This window comes from Drosophila biarmipes, chromosome 3R, assembly GCF_025231255.1.
Source record: "Drosophila biarmipes strain raj3 chromosome 3R, RU_DBia_V1.1, whole genome shotgun sequence".
In the NCBI taxonomy this organism is placed as follows: Eukaryota; Metazoa; Arthropoda; class Insecta; order Diptera; family Drosophilidae; genus Drosophila; species Drosophila biarmipes.
Window position 1 is genome coordinate 11,089,105 of NC_066616.1, and position 15,592 is coordinate 11,104,696.

Genomic DNA, 15,592 nt, shown 5'->3' on the forward strand with positions numbered 1-15,592 from the left:
AGGAGGGGACGCACAGAAGGTCCTGCGGTGGTGGAAATCGGCAGCCGTAATTACACACCGGTGCGTGTGTGTGCTGAATATGCTGGCACTTTTTGAAGTGTGTCGGTTTCAATCTCGCTAAATTGCCCATGAAATATTAACTCAACCATAATGAGACGCAATTTTTATACCTCGCAATTTGCCTAACAAATTTCGGCTGCCCCTCTCCAGCATTCACACACGTGAAAAGCCAGGCGGCTGAATTATAAATGGTCGGTTTCATGTCCTTAGGCCTGCCCGCTGGCCAATGCTAATGCACCTGTACCCAAGTAATCCAATCAAAAAAGAAGGGCTTTTGAGGAAAAGTGACATAATCCTTCTTATTCAGCGGTCAAGCCCCGCACACAAAGGACATCACACTCGGTGACCCAATTATGTCCCTGAAAATGTGACACATTGAGGCCTCGCTGCACTCGCCCTCGCCTTGCTTTCGATGTAATCCAGCGTCGAATGAAAAATGACTCAATTTGCAATAGCCGACACCTTGCCCCCTCGAAAGCACCTACCTCCCAAGCCCACCTAAGAGACGCCACCCTCATTACTTCCAACGCGGTAGCCACAACGCTTGGTAAAAAGTAATTCCCTGGCCCACGGATAGTTAGTGGAAAATGACTTGGCTTATAAGTGAAATTTCTTGCCGTTTCTTGCAATTTCCCATCGACAAATGGCTTTTGGCTGCATGGCACACGTACTGAGGCAGGCAAAAAGGGGGATACAAAAACGCAGGGGAAAACAAGCGAGAACGAATGGATCGAATATTCCGACTGCCAGACATCCGCTATAAAGATTTATTCCATTGTGCGGCATGTCGAAGGTTGTTTAATTGGAGTTTCGCAGGCGTGAACTACGTAGATTGCGTATAAAACAATTACAAGGGGGAGAATCGATGTTTTACTGCCATGTTTATGTGCCTCAGTAACTCAAAGTCCTGCGAAAAGCGAACACCTTTTAAATATATAGGTTTAAGTGTGGTTTTGGTTTACATCGTTAAGTATATATACATCATATAGTTTTTGGGTACAGAGAATCTCTATGATTGTCTAATATAAGAGCTACAAACACACCGAAAAGGGGCCATTTTCGGAACAATGACTGCTGTGTGGCCAGTTTAAACAAATACTAGGGTGATATTAGAATGACTTTATGTTAATGATGGTCTTCTTTTTTCTGTGCCAACGACACACATTTCCAATTCAATCGCAGCGCATTGGGTTGAGCATTAAAGACAGAGCTCTGGTTAGTCGGTTACAAAACATTACCTCAAGTGGACGGGTTGACGTAGCTTTCAAGAATGGCCGATTTTCTCAATGGAACCTTGCTCATCTCGGAAGATCCTGTCCAGCTGCCCCTCATCGGCAGTCCATGGCCCTCGCTAACCATTGTCTCCCTCTATCTGCTCTTCGTCCTGAAGGTGGGCAGACAGATCATGAAGGACCGCAAGCCCTTCGATCTGCGAGGAGTTATCAAGGCCTACAACATATTTCAGATCGTGTACAACAGCGTGGTTCTCATAGGCGTAAGTATACCTCAGTCAGTAACTACTGTAAAAACCCTACTTGGTTTAAGAAAAACATGCAGATAAAAAGGTTTCACTGTTTAAAGTCTCTAAGGACATTTAAATTACATCAAACTCCTCTTAAAGAATTGAGAATCCATTCAGAAACCAAAATAATAAAGACGAAGCTTTCAAGTTTTCCCACATATTATAATGAAGATAAAGACTTGTGCTAAGAATTTGACTTGTCATTTGTAAACCAGACTAGATATAAACTAATTTTAGCATCTATAGATTGTTTTCTAACGATCCTATATTATTACCTTTTCAGGGCCTCCACTTTCTGTTCGTTCTGAAGGCGTACGACCTGAGTTGCATCATCACTCTGCCGCTGGACCACGAGTACAAGAACAGGGAGAGATACCTTACCTACGCGTATGTCATAAACAAATTCATGGATCTCGCGGAGACGTTCTTCTTCGTGCTGAGGAAGAAGGACCGGCAGATATCCTTCCTGCACGTCGTCCACCACCTGGTGATGCCCCTTGGCGGATACAGCCAAATCACCTTCAACGGATACGGCGGTACCTTGTTCCCACTGTGCCTCCTCAACGTGGCAGTGCACGTGATCATGTACTCCTACTACTACTTGTCCTCCGTCAACAAGGCTGTGCAGTCGAGTCGGTGGAAGAAGTGCCTCACCATTGTCCAGCTGGTCCAGTTCGTCCTGGTTCTAGCGAACTTAATCTACACCCTGAGGCAGCCGACCTGCAAGGCCTCTCGATCGGTAATATACTTTGGCATGACGGTTGCCATTAGCTTCCTCCTGATGTTCACCAACTTTTACATTCACGCCTACGTACTGCCCTCCAGGAAGAAGCCCGAGCTAAAGTTCCAATAGGCCGGGAAGTCCCTTAAATAAGAACATGTTGCGTGACACCAAAAAACTAATAAATGCGTCTTCGAACAGAGCCCCAACAGATTTGATACCGCCTTGCCCACGGCTAGGTAAACACTTCTCTAGCCTAAATTATGTGTGGGTTGCACATATGTCCCCCACAACTTTCAGATCTCGGAATAACTTAGCATTTCTGAGGAGCTTTGTACTTAAAAAACACGAAGTCGTGTGCCCCAATTGAAATTTAAAACGCACTCTAGGTAGTGCTAGGGTAAACCAATAATAGAACCATTGACTATTTTTCAATGGGTACATAGTATTTAAAGCTCACCCATTTGAAATCGATTGGACTTTTATTATAAAACTACACCCAGTTTGGTCTCTTAATATTTGAGGTATTAATTAAACTATTTTGAATACTTAATTATTGAAATGTATTCCGAATTCGATGCTAACCTGATTTTTGTAATACCCTTACTTGAAGCCTCTTTACTAACCCATGCTGGAAACCAATATAAAATAATCTAAAGGATTTAGAAGTGCGAAAGATTTTGAACTTTATTTTCTGAATTTCTTGGTTATGAAAAACTATTTATACAAGAGTCACCATTCCACGCAAAGTGTGAAATAAAAATAGGAAAAATCGAAGGCTGAGGGAAAAGGGTGAGTGCCTACTAAGGGAACTACACAATGCACGTTTAATGTCATTTAAAACGGCAATTACTCAGCACGCTCGGTGGCTCGACCGGCGGAACCGAATGGGAGCACGGGTGCGCCAGGCCATTTGGAGACCCCATTCCAAGGACCAGGGCCTGGGGAACCCAGCCAAACCCAACGGCCGACCAAAACCGAGCCAGAACTGCACTTGACTCTGTGTGGCTTCGCTTTAATGTCACTGCATGGCCGCAATTATTCAGCCGGCACTTCGACTCTGATTCGCCGCATGCGATTCCTATGCAAATTCGGGCGGTCACGGGTGACCCTTCCGGTGCCATAAATCGCCAGGACTGGCCTAGCCCGGTTCTTATATTCTAATTAAAAGCAGCATGGAATGTCCAGACACGTGCTCCGGCAAAGGTCCTGCGGAGCATGCAGATCACGTGCGAGCCGGAGCCGGGGGATCCCAGGACTCGGCACTCCGGACACAATGAGTACTAGAGACGTGGCCCTTGGTACTTATTCCGGGCGGGGGCCATCTCCTTGACCTCCCCGACTGCATTTGAATTAAGTGTCGATGCATTTGAATTCATCTATTATTCAAACGGCGCATATGCAAATGCACACCGGTGACTACACTGAGGCAAATGCTTTGGAAACAACCTCTTTTCAATGAAGAAAATACTGCTATTTAGAATATAATTTTGTATTTATTTGAATTCTTCAAGGAAGTGAATAATTTTATCAATATAACATCGTTAATCAACTAATAGAATACGAAAATTGTACATATCTCGTGTTTTGTAATCCTTATAACTGCAATATTCAGAACGTGTTTAGCTACAGAACCAGTTGGGAATTTTAAGGACCTACTTATAAAGAAGCTTTTCAAAGAAAATCTATGGACAAACTCTTGCTTGGCATTAAGTTTATGTCTAGAATGTACAAATTCCCAATAACTTCTGACAAAAAAATAAGCAAGCCTCTTTTGATCACAGTGCAGCAGGTGAAATCAGTTGGCCTTGCCCTTGGACTTGACCTGCTTGGGTCGAATGTAGGTCTTCACATAGAAATTGGAGAACATCACAAACATGAACAGACTGGCCGAACTGATGACGTAGATAACTCCCCGCGATGCCGAGCAGTTGGGCTGGAAAAGGGTGTAGGTGCAGTGCAGGAACATCATGAGGAACTGCACCAGCTGGCCCAAGGTGAGGTACTTCTTCCACCAGAGGCTCTCCTGGACGTTGCGACTCTGCGAGGAGGCGTAGTAGTAGCCGTACATCACCATGTGCACCAGAATGTTGAACATGCAGATGAGGAAGACATGACCACCGTAGCCGTAGAACCGAATCAACAGGTGCGAGGTGATGACCATGAAGACGTGGTGGAACACGTGGAGGAAGGTAATCTGGCGCGGTTTCTTGCGCAGCACAAAGAAGATGGTGTCCATCAGGTCGAGCAACTTGTTCAGGTGGTACAGGTAGGACAGAGTCCTCTCCGTGGACTTGAGCTCGTGATCCTGCGGCAGGACAGTCATGCAGCTCAGGTTGTACGGCCTGGACACGAATATTAGGTGTATGCCCTGGATTGATAAAAGGAAACATAATACGCATTTGAAAGGATTTTTATCCGAGCTAGTCAATAGTAGTAGTAGTAGTCAAGGGCTAGCAGACACACTTACACCCAGAAACATCACCGTGTTGAACAGGACCTGTCCGATGTTGTAGACCTTGAGGACGCCTCGCAGCTCTAGAGCCTCGTGCTTTGCCATCAGATCCCGGCCCAGCTTGAGTACAAACAGCAGGTACACCGTGAGTATAATAACCGAAGTCCGGACATTTCCGACCAGCGGCAGCTGGACAGGATCCGCGAAGGGCTTATCGAACACTTCAAACATTTTCGCGCACGACTTATCGGGTGACTGGCTATTCCCGTTCTGACTTTTCGGTCCCTCACTCACGGAACCACTATGCTATCAACTATTTGCTAATGCGAATTGCTGGCATGGTAATTCACTATTGACCTTATCATTGAATATTTAAGATATAGTAAGAAGAACCAAACTCAGTAGGAACTTGTTTTTATCGAGCAAGAAGGAAATAAAATAATATATTTTTATTTGCTTGTGAAAAATTCGGACTGTCAAACTATAAAAACCAAAGCAGGCTAACATTTTCTAGTCATTTTCGAATTTTTAACTTATTTAAGTTGGAGTAAATCGTTTTGTATCAGGTAATCACAATAATTAGAGTTATGAATTACTTCTTTCCGAAGCAACTGTGTAAATTACTCGATGAATAAATTTAAAAAGACATTGAGAAGTCGGGAAGAGAAGTACTTACCTTGAATATGGCGGCTAGGGAAGTAATAAAAGCATAGCCTACTTTTTTAACTAAATTAATAATAATTAGGGATAACGAATAATGCATGTAAAAAAATGTGAATATTAGAATTTATAACCCTTTTATGTTTATTTATTTTTAACAGTTTTTATCGATTATTCTAATAGCGTTAAAAACAAGCGTTTCGCAACACTGTCCAAGAAAATAGCGTGAGTCCCCTTACGTTGATAATACTGTAATTTAAATTTCGAGGGGAAAAATTTTACCAGCCAATGAATGCAGTTAGAAAAATCAAAGCGAAATCTATTTTGCCATGGTTTTTGTCAAAATATATCTTGTTCGGTTCGTTTGGACAACAATGTCGATTTATTTTCTAAAGTTATTACGATGTTAACAAATACCTTATAGTCACGTAAAGCGTAACTCTAGATATAATTAAAAACTCCAAACTCCAACTCTACCAAAAAAAAAATATGATGTGCTTCATTTTGGGATCCATGGATTCCTTTACCAGGAACTACCATCATTCTTGGAACATCTTAGCTGCGAACTAGTGTAACGCATCCGTATATGAAAGTCAAAAATGAACTAGGATCTTGGTTTTATTCAGTGCGCCCTTCGCGGCACCTTCTTCCTCGGAAGGATGTAGGCCCGAACGTAGAAGTTGCCGAATAGAATTATAAATACAACTGATATAAGCGATCCCCACGTGGCTGACAAGTAGGATGCGGGGCAGTCAGCTTGCCGGAGGACATAAAGGCTGTGACACAGAATGATTCCGAACTGGGCCAGCTGGACAATGGTGATGTACTTTTTCCACCACAGGTCTCCCTGTGAATTCTGGCTCAGAGACGACTGGTAGTAGTAGGTGTACATCATGATGTGCACCACTACGTTTAAGGTGACCAAGAACAGACCGTTGCCACCATAGCCAAAGTAGTACAAGTACAGAAAGCAAATGTACACCATGTAGACGTGATGGAAGACGTGCAGAAATGATATCTGTCGGTACTTCTTTCGCAGGACAAAGAAGCCAGTCTCCACAAGATCCAACATTTTGTTGAAGAAATATGAGTAGCAAAGCCATCGCTCCCAGTTTTTGTACTCGTGATCCAGCGGCAGGTTGGTGATGCACTTAAAGTTGAAGTTTCCAGGCCCGAGCATAAAGTAGACGGACTATGATTAAAGATATGCATTAATATATGTTCGTATCAAGGAGAGCTCCAAGATCACTTACAAAGACCAGGAAGACCGTGTTGTATATGATTTGCATAATGTTATAGGCCTTTATTACTCCAATCAGATCGTAGGGTTTTCGGTTCCGCATGAACAAAGGGCCCACTATTTTTATTAACACCATATAGGTGGTCAGTATTATCAGGACGGGCCAGTGGCTGCCGGTGAGCGGCAGTCGCACAGGATCCGGCGGGGATCGGCTCAGAAAGTCCGCTATGTGGGCAAACATTTCGAAAAACTGTGCGGTAACGACGTCGGTGTAGCAGCAACTGATCGATAAGAAAGGGGCGGACTCCGATCGACGGAAACGAGGGAAATGTTAATTTAAGCTTGCTCGTGCTAAATATTGTCCGATTACCTACGTAATCACATCCTATTACGTGCCGTTTTATAAGAGTGTAACGGTCACCATAGCATAGATACAAGCAGAAACACAATAGTTGAGACTATCAGATACTTTTTACTGTGTTAATCAATTTTAAATAAATATGCCTCCAGATGGCGCCTCTAGAACTTCTAACAGACGTGGTGTTGCTAACCATTTAAGAAGGTTAGTTGAGTGCCTCTACTATCAGATACTTCTCACTATGTTCATAAATTTTGAAATAATATGCCGATATTTATAAAAAAAATAAATTAATGTGAAATTTTAATGAGACTACCCATAAAATTTGAGTTGTCCCGTTAAAAAGTATGAATACCCGGATACTAGATAGCTAGTAATAGGTATTAATAGGGACGACTTTTAATAGTGAACTTCTAATATAATTTATTCTACAAATTAAAAAGCTAATCTATTCAGAATAGTGACGTAGTAAAATGCATTTACGCCATTAATCTTGTGAAATAAGGTTAAAAAACATTTAAAAATAAGTTAATTAAAGAGATATCAGAACTAAAGAAAATACTCACCCACTTGCCGCCAAGACTAATATTAAAATATTTTGGCATGAAAACAAAGCTTTAAAATTATATTTTTTATTTGCTCAGTTCCTATAAAAGCAAACTCCAAATTGCTAAGCAGATTCTTACTTCTTTATTAGGGTCTTAAACTATAATTGTAATCTTTACAGAGGTATAAATGCTTCGCTGTATGCTTTTATTTAAATCGCCTTTTTCACGGGCCTCTTGGGCTTCATGTAGGCGTGGTAGTAGAAGTTGCTAAATAGAATAATAAAGACAATGGAGATCGTTCCGGCACAATAGGCTGAAAACCGGGCGGAGGGGCAGTCCGGCTGTAGCAGAGTAAATAAGCTGTGCCCCAGGATGATTCCGAACTGGACTAGCTGAACGATGGTGATGTACTTCTTCCACCAGAGATCTCCCCGGGAGTTCGATCTGAGGGAGGACTGGTAGTAGTAGGAGTACATCATGATGTGCACGATCACGTTGAAGAAGCACATGAAGAAGCCATGGCCGCCGTATCCGTAGTAGTACAGGTACATGAAGCAGAAGTACAGCATGTACATGTGGTGGAAGAGGTGCAGGAAGGATATCTGCCGGTCCTTCTTTCGCAGGACAAAGAAGACGGTCTCCAGCAGATCCAGCAGCTTGTTGAAGAAGTACGAGTAGGTGAGCCAGCGTTCCCAGGTCTTGTACGCGTGATCCGGCGGCAGGTTGCTAATACACCTAAAGTCAAAGTCTCCGGGTCCGAGCATGAAGTGGATCGCCTGTAAGTTGTGATTTACATTACTCGTAGTTTATAGAACAGCTTATAGTAGGGGTAATCACTTACAAACACCAGCATGATAACATTGTACAGGATCTGCATGATGTTGTAGACCTTTATGGGGCCCCTCAGATCGAAGGGCCTTCGCTTCTTCATGATCTTGGGTCCCACCACCTTCACAAAGAGCAGGTAGGCGGCCAGTATCATCAGGACGGGCTTGTGGCCGCCCAGGAGGGGCAGACGCACAGGATCCGGTGGGGACTTGTTCAAAAAATTCACTAGATCGTCTAACATTGCGATTATGTGTGCTTTCTGTGTGTCGGTAGGTACGAAACTAAGCGCAATCGTAGAAAATTAATTGAACTCATCGATTAAAATGGTAATTTAGGCGTGAGTGCCCTCCGCGTGTGTTGGTACACTGATTAAAACGACATAGAGGTGCTTATAAATATAAAAATATTTCAGATTACATTATTGAATTAAATTTCAGAATCAAGATAGAAAATATAAGATATAATGTCGGGCATTTTATTTTAATGAAACACATTTACCATTAATGAAATCATTTGATTTAATACGTCTCGTTTTTATCAGTGCAAGTCAATATCCGAAACACGTGACAGACGCGTGGTAAACTGGTTCTTCAAGGCTGGTTAAGCCCACACAAATGTTAAATTCTTTACAGTACATTTACCTTGTATAACATATTTCCTACTCGTGAAACCTATGTTTCTGTGTACAGGCAGGTTCTTTAGTCCATCCGATCCATTGCCGTGAAAAATGATACCCTTGCCTTTGAACCAACACCAATAATACAAAACTTTCCCGGGTCCTTCGCAACTTTAAACATGATTATGGAAATTCCATTAAAAGTTTAATGGACTGCCTGGAAATGTTCGAAAATCACGCACAGGCAAAACGGATTGAATAACAGGGGGCGGCGGTTTCGAATCGCATTTCGTTACGCAGTGGGTGTGGCAAACTGCAACTGCAGCGCTTCCAGGCGAAGCGGATGCGGAAATGGGACGTAAACAAATACCACCGCAGCACGCACATCCGGTGCAACAAAAGTGGCAGCAAGCAAACAAATTTAGAACTAAATATCGACGGGCTTAGATTCCTGTGTAGTAGTAAATGTGTTTTTCAATTGAAACCAGATTAAATAAAATTTTTTAAGAGTTATATTATGTTAAAAAAGAATATTTTTAAAGAGTCTTCAACATTCGTTGGCTTTTTGTTTTGTGTTTTGTTGCATGGAAATTAGCTAAACGGTGTCACTAGCTTAATCAAAGTCTAGGCGTTCGTTTTATGACATGAAAATGAGACCAAGAACAAGTCACTCGTCGTCGGCCGTCTCACTAACGGCCACATATTTTCGGTTCTTAATTACCACGGTTTGCATAAGCGGAGGCGTGATTTTGGGTATTATTTTAACTTTGGGCAAATCCTTAATAAGCTCGCCTTCCTTCTTTTGGCTTTTACCATCCCTTGTGCTCTTGGTAGTTGCTTTTTTATCAACTCCGGGTTCCTTGTCTGGGTTCATTTGATTTTCACCAGAAATCATTTTGGCGTTTCCACTTTTCTTCGAATTATCTCCTTCGATTGGACTCGCTTTTTTGTGCATCTCGCTCTTGAAGCATTTCTGTGGGGTGAGATGGTTTTAAGTTTATGAAAGAAAAATACGGATGGCATTTCCCACCGGACACACGTAGATCTGCTTCAAGGTGAGCGGGTCCTTGACCATCTTTCGGGTCCTGGCCTGGCATATGGAACAGGCGGAAAACGGCGCCATTTTAAGGGAAAATGATTTGCTTGAAAAACGTGCTTTCTGCTCCGTGCAGCAAGTAATAAACCGAAATGATTCGAAGCTAAACTCCCTTGTTGCTTTGTTTTCGCCTTTTTCGATAAGCCAATTTGCAGTTGTCTGGTATTAAAACTTAAATGAAGCAAAGCCGAATTTTATCCCAGGAATGTGCTCGACTACCATTAGCATTCGTTGCCAAATTGCTCAACTTTTTAAGTGCTTTGATTTGCATTGTGAGGGGAGGGGAAGGGGGATGGGCATGTGGGAGTGGGTGTGGGTGTGGGCCCCATTAAGCTCTTTGGCTTGGCAACTGCACCCAGGTTCAATCTGCAATCTTCAGCTGCATCTGCATCTGCATCTCAATCCGAGGGCGAAACTGAAACCGAAACCGAAACTGGAGCTGTGTAAACGACCTTTGATGTGGGCCTGGCTGGCTGGCTGGTTGGTTGGCCGTTGGTTTAGTCTCGACTCGTATTCGCATTAACGCCATTAGGCCAATTTGGCACTTTGCCCTGGCCCCGAAAAAGGCGCACGGAGAACTTTCACAAACAAAGGTAACAAACGGCGACGGGCTGCTGCAATAGCTCTTCGAGAGCCACCTAAAAACCGCCCGAATCCAGCCCAGAAACACCCAGCCACCCAACCACCCAACCACCCATCTACCCCTTCCGTTCCGCTCCGCCACTCACATGCCAATGCCCGTGTAAATAAAAGTCAAGTGAGAAAAACAAATAAATTAGAAGCGCATCCTCTGCTCGTTGGCAGCGGGCATTTCTCTTCGTTATTGCGCGACTGCCTTTAATTACGACACCAGGCGGCTGAGGAGGAGAGAAACTGGGTTCCAAGTACCAAGTCCTCCTGGGGATTCCCCCATTTGCCACTGCACACTCCCCGTGGCAGAGCAGCATCCTCAATTTATGTTTATTTGAAAGCTGTTGCACTTGACTAATGTCCTGCGCCTGGCCTCTCATCCCTCAGTTAGCAGGAATCTGCGACATTCTCAGGCTCTTGGACCTTGGCCATCTGGTATTCGGACCACCAAGACCACATCATTTTGGACAGGCAGGGGGAGGTAATAACAAAAAAGATCAGACTGGGAAAATGCATTCCTTATATTTGCAATAACCAAAGTAACAGTTGGTTTTTGTATAAAGTCTATAATGTATTTACTAACGCTCCGAATTAAAAAGAGCTCATTTTTAAATAAATCTATTTCCCTAGATTATTTATATTTTACGTAATAAAGTACATTACGTACATTAAGGTGTTTCTTAAGGCATCTTTAACTTTTGATTCAAAAAGATAGATCTAAAAGATCTCCTTATATATTGACATATTTTAATAAATGTAATTTACTATTATATTAATATCTAATATCAATCTGAATAAATGACTTCTGAATATCTGAAAACTCATTACTTAATAGCTCCCAGACTTTTTATATCTCATGTACCGCATCTGTGCACTTTTCTCCTACTCCCCAACCCAATCCACACCGAAATCGATCTATCGATCCATAATCCAGCGGATCCTTTGTCGGCGGCGCACCAGAATAAATTTGATTGTAATTGACGGCGCATTTGATTTATTAGTTTTCTCATTAAACAAATTGTGGAACAATGCCGGGCAGAGAACAATACACTGTGCGCAGCGACACACGCACTCGTGCCGGATTTGTACTTACGCTTATTTATGTAGATTGATGGTCATTCGTGTAAACACATCCATTGACGTAAATTTGAATAAACATTTTCATTAGCAAAATGTCCATAAGCCCCCGGAGACGTCCAGAGCTCGATGTCTGACGGCCGATGGCCAATGGCCAATGGCCAGCCATCCTGGCCTGGTAATGGTAATGATGACCTGGCCATCACATTTTCTCAATTGGTTTCGACTTGGGCGCTGGAAATGCTTGTGCCCACATTTGGGTAATTTATTACACCGGCTAAAAGTGCCAATTACCAAGCATCAGATTCAATCCCTTCGCAAATTCCCTGGCCAGCAATTGGCCCTTGGTCGAATTGGTAATTGCCTAGTATCACTGGCTCATAAACGCCTGTCAGACCTGGCTCCTAATTTGAATTCAACACGTTTTGATTTTACATTAAATCAGGCTCATTTCGAGGACTGAACTCCAGGGAGAAGAAACATTCAGGGAGGTTTATTCAAAATACAATTTTTATAAAGTTTTTAATATTAACCTGATAAAGGCATCTGTTAAAAATCTATATAATTAAAATATAGAATCTTATGTTAATTAATTTTATTATATTGCTACTTTAATTTATTTTATTATTATTTTATTCTAGCTTTTTTTCTGCGGACATCCGTTGTTGTTTTGGTCGAGGTCATCGAGTGACTGACGGGGTACATCGCTCAGCTGGTCGACCTCGTGCTGGAACATCTTCACCTCGATGTCTTCGATTTCCGCGACATTCCAGTAATCCTCGTTGACGACATACTTTGGACTTGGGTCGTGAAACGGAGCGGTGAGAACGGTGAGCTGGAACTGCTGGCGAACCCTCTGGAACAGCTCCACTTTCTGGGCGCGCTGCATACGCGTCTCCTCTATCGCCCGCCGGAAGACGGGATCCATTTGACTCAGGTCCTCGGGATCCCGGACCATGCCCACGAGGAGAGCGCGCGATTGGTCCAAGGTGATTCGCATCGCGTCCTGCTGCTTCCTCCCGGCCCAAATGGTGAGACATCGGGCACACAGTCCGGTCACAAAGTGGTACACCGGCTTGGGACACATCTCGCACTTGGTCACCTCCAGCAGGGGATTACGCCGGAATAGGTCCATCGCTCTGATTACTCGCAAAGATTGTGGGAAACGAAAAACCTCGTGCCAGGCCACCTGTCATCGGTTAGTATTGGAAAAGTGCCGCCTAACCTCAAAAACATTTCAGTGGTGAAAACGCGCTTAAAGTGTTTGAAAACTTTTTGATTGATAAGGGCCCACCTTTTAAGGAACTTAAATACCCCTCCTCCCATCCCTAAAATAACCTTTTTATTTGGGTATATTAGAATCTGAACTAGTATAATGATATCATTTGAACTATCTTTTCAATGCCTTACATAAAATAATCTTTTGTTTATTTAAATAGTTGATTTAAGTATGATACACTCTGATTTGCTCCTAATGAAACTGGAAAAATATATATCCATTACTTAAATTACTACTACTGTTTATTTAAGACATTGATTAGCAATCTTTTTAAATTCAGATTGGAACTATAAGATACAAAATCGCTTGAGCTATAGGTCCTTTCTTAGGCAAGTGGGTAGTCATCCCAGGACTTTGCTGCTTTTCCACCCACCGCGACATGTGAGTAAATCCGCAGCTCCTTTTCCTCGAGCTCCTCAACGCTTTGGCGGTCGGCGCTGCTCTCTTTTCAGCCCAGAACGGAATTCGTTTAATTTCTTAAATTGAAATTATGGTAATTTCCTGCAGTCATGCGAACCTTTTCATACCCGTTCGTGTCTGGCCGGAAGCGATGACGAGCGGGCGCGGAGGAGGCTTCCTGATGGCTGTTAGCTAACCGAAAGTCAAGTTCATAAATTTGAGGCCCAAGAACCGGGGAGGGGCACCTGTCCAGGTTTCGGTGGCCGCATTCACTGCTGCAGCAGCAGCACGCCTCATGGCTCAATCCTCGCAAGCCTCACGCCTTTCACCTTTCTCCTCACGCCTGCAAACCGAAGGTTAGCCCGGCTAATCGATAGCTCTCCATGGCGATGGCCGGAGTGTTGATTTATGGCATTCCCGACGCACCGAAACTCGCTCCGGGATCCGACGAAAGTGACACATTAATGTGTTCAATTGAAGTGCCAACTACCTGCCCCATTGCCCGCCACCCGGCAGAGGAACATCCAGAGCCGAGCAGTCGGAACAGGAAAGGTCGGAAACAAAAGCGCCCCTGGAGCTGTGGCAGCTTGTTAAGCTCGTTGTTCTCTCAATTGCTCCTCCAAGTGGACCCCTTCATTGGCCCGCCTCCCCTTTGCCAGGCTGCACATTTTTGAGCTCATCAATCGCTGGGATATCTGCGGTGATGGGAAAGGTACTTTAGTACTTTATTTTGCGGCAAGAAAACACATTTTACAGTACAACTCAATTTTTATTTAACCTCCGGTTACAAATCAGGGGTAAGTTAATTTATTAAGACACACCATATTGACTTTATGCTCATTACCTAATAATGTAAGATACCCTCTTGTCCCTAATTCGAATAATCTTAACAAATTTAACCATAGGTTAAAAGCAAATAGGTACGTGTATTTAAAGGTGTACCTACTTTTATGGATATATTTACATACTCTTCTGACTATCAGCTTCAAGTTTATCCTTCTCTTCTAAAGGGTTCTAATTCTAGAAAGTAAAACACTACTTAATATAGTCGTAATAACTATTATTATATCTTAATCTAACCAAAGATTAAAAAACGTGGGTACATCTCAAAAGAGTGTACCTACATGCAAATTCCTAGGTACTCTTCATCACTGGCTGCCGGTTACCTGTTGAGGGATGCGTAGCCTGAGGACCCGAGTTCTTGTTACGATTTGTGCTGGCAACTTTGCGCCAGGATTTTGCGGACGAGCATCCGGTATGGGGGACTCGCTTCCTGCCCGACTAATCGATGAAGGATCAACTGGGGCTTACGGTTATGACATCGTTCGCCTTTTCCCCAGACTTTTCGCACCAACCACACTTCTATCCACTTCCCGGGGAATGTGTACTTTCATTCCTGCACCGAGGGCGACCGCAGAGGCGGGCTAACTCAGTTTTTGGGTTTTGCCAGCCAAACAACTTGGATCGAAGGCTACGGCTCCCGCTCCTCCTTATCCTCCTGCTCCTCCTCGTCGGAAACCACGCAATTTCTTTTCCCCATACACGAGAACAACAAACGCACCAACTAGAGGGAAATCAGCGGGGTTCCGGGGGCTGCGGCATGTAGATTGTGTTTGCCAATGCTGCAGCTCAAGTGTAAACATCATCTGGTGGCAAGGATGTGTGGACGACCTCCCCCATAAAGCAGGGGAACTCAGCACGGTGAAAAATGGGGTTGAGTAACTTTGGTTTATATTGTAAAACTAGAAATTTCAATTATCATTAATTTCCTTATTAATTGTCTGTAGCCTTCAAGATATTTTAAATGTATTGTATTTCTCTGAAAAGGTTTATAGGTTAACATCACATTGAGAAAACAAATTTGTCTGGTTAATTTTTTCTAACAGATACAGAAACAGAATATAAACATGACAATTAAGAAATCATTAGTTAAAACATCCTGGTAACGTTACCTGATAGGTAGATAATAAACTCCAACCTTAACATGTCAATAAGAAGTCGAATAATATAAGGTTCATTTTTTTTGAGAAGCTGAATTTTTCTATTTGGCCACATTAACTTTATGGTAACTTTCTCTGACAGATAGCCAGCTCTAACCTTAAC

General features: G+C 43.0%; 6 protein-coding genes across 6 annotated transcripts; 1 reads left to right on the top strand and 5 right to left on the bottom strand.

Annotated features, from left to right (window-relative positions):
• Positions 1–1,330: 1,330 nt before the first annotated feature.
• Positions 1,331–2,435, top strand: LOC108031304 (elongation of very long chain fatty acids protein F). Its single transcript, XM_017104548.2, has 2 exons — positions 1,331–1,555; positions 1,866–2,435. Exons 1-2 carry the CDS (start codon positions 1,331–1,333, stop codon positions 2,433–2,435), a joined length of 795 nt encoding a protein of 264 aa, XP_016960037.1.
• Positions 2,436–3,779: 1,344 nt separating this feature from the next.
• LOC108031139 (elongation of very long chain fatty acids protein F) lies at positions 3,780–5,044 on the bottom strand. The gene is made up of 2 exons (XM_017104354.3): positions 4,774–5,044; positions 3,780–4,674 (listed from the first exon to the last, which is right to left on the bottom strand). Exons 1-2 carry the CDS (start codon positions 4,987–4,989, stop codon positions 4,102–4,104), a joined length of 789 nt encoding a protein of 262 aa, XP_016959843.1. The 5' UTR covers positions 4,990–5,044; the 3' UTR covers positions 3,780–4,101.
• Positions 5,045–6,018: 974 nt separating this feature from the next.
• LOC108031170 (elongation of very long chain fatty acids protein F) lies at positions 6,019–6,951 on the bottom strand. Its single transcript, XM_017104390.3, has 2 exons — positions 6,672–6,951; positions 6,019–6,610 (listed from the first exon to the last, which is right to left on the bottom strand). Exons 1-2 carry the CDS (start codon positions 6,897–6,899, stop codon positions 6,041–6,043), a joined length of 798 nt encoding a protein of 265 aa, XP_016959879.1. The 5' UTR covers positions 6,900–6,951; the 3' UTR covers positions 6,019–6,040.
• A 732-nt stretch (positions 6,952–7,683) lies between these two features.
• Positions 7,684–8,659, bottom strand: LOC108031177 (elongation of very long chain fatty acids protein F). The gene is made up of 2 exons (XM_017104397.2): positions 8,406–8,659; positions 7,684–8,340 (listed from the first exon to the last, which is right to left on the bottom strand). Exons 1-2 carry the CDS (start codon positions 8,631–8,633, stop codon positions 7,774–7,776), a joined length of 795 nt encoding a protein of 264 aa, XP_016959886.1. The 5' UTR covers positions 8,634–8,659; the 3' UTR covers positions 7,684–7,773.
• An 843-nt stretch (positions 8,660–9,502) lies between these two features.
• LOC108031312 (uncharacterized) lies at positions 9,503–10,224 on the bottom strand. The gene is made up of 2 exons (XM_017104557.3): positions 10,039–10,224; positions 9,503–9,981 (listed from the first exon to the last, which is right to left on the bottom strand). The coding sequence occupies exons 1-2, from the start codon at positions 10,129–10,131 to the stop codon at positions 9,676–9,678; spliced, it is 399 nt and encodes a 132-aa protein (XP_016960046.1). The 5' UTR covers positions 10,132–10,224; the 3' UTR covers positions 9,503–9,675.
• Positions 10,225–12,308: 2,084 nt separating this feature from the next.
• On the bottom strand, positions 12,309–13,022 carry LOC108030990 (uncharacterized). Its single transcript, XM_017104190.3, has one exon. It carries the CDS (start codon positions 12,944–12,946, stop codon positions 12,449–12,451), a length of 498 nt encoding a protein of 165 aa, XP_016959679.1. The 5' UTR covers positions 12,947–13,022; the 3' UTR covers positions 12,309–12,448.
• Between the last annotated feature and the right edge of the window lie 2,570 nt (positions 13,023–15,592).

Coding starts and splice junctions, on each gene's coding strand:
- LOC108031304 (XM_017104548.2), top strand. CDS start 1,331: ATGGCCGATTTTCTCAATGGAACCTTGCTCATCTCGGAAGATCCTGTC. Junction 1,556..1,865: donor ACAGCGTGGTTCTCATAGGC/GTAAGTATACCT, acceptor TTACCTTTTCAG/GGCCTCCACTTTCTGTTCGT.
- LOC108031139 (XM_017104354.3), bottom strand. CDS start 4,989: ATGTTTGAAGTGTTCGATAAGCCCTTCGCGGATCCTGTCCAGCTGCCG. Junction 4,675..4,773: donor ACACGGTGATGTTTCTGGGT/GTAAGTGTGTCT, acceptor TTATCAATCCAG/GGCATACACCTAATATTCGT.
- LOC108031170 (XM_017104390.3), bottom strand. CDS start 6,899: ATGTTTGCCCACATAGCGGACTTTCTGAGCCGATCCCCGCCGGATCCT. Junction 6,611..6,671: donor ACACGGTCTTCCTGGTCTTT/GTAAGTGATCTT, acceptor CTTTAATCATAG/TCCGTCTACTTTATGCTCGG.
- LOC108031177 (XM_017104397.2), bottom strand. CDS start 8,633: ATGTTAGACGATCTAGTGAATTTTTTGAACAAGTCCCCACCGGATCCT. Junction 8,341..8,405: donor ATGTTATCATGCTGGTGTTT/GTAAGTGATTAC, acceptor CACAACTTACAG/GCGATCCACTTCATGCTCGG.
- LOC108031312 (XM_017104557.3), bottom strand. CDS start 10,131: ATGGCGCCGTTTTCCGCCTGTTCCATATGCCAGGCCAGGACCCGAAAG. Junction 9,982..10,038: donor AGCAGATCTACGTGTGTCCG/GTGGGAAATGCC, acceptor CTCACCCCACAG/AAATGCTTCAAGAGCGAGAT.
- LOC108030990 (XM_017104190.3), bottom strand. CDS start 12,946: ATGGACCTATTCCGGCGTAATCCCCTGCTGGAGGTGACCAAGTGCGAG.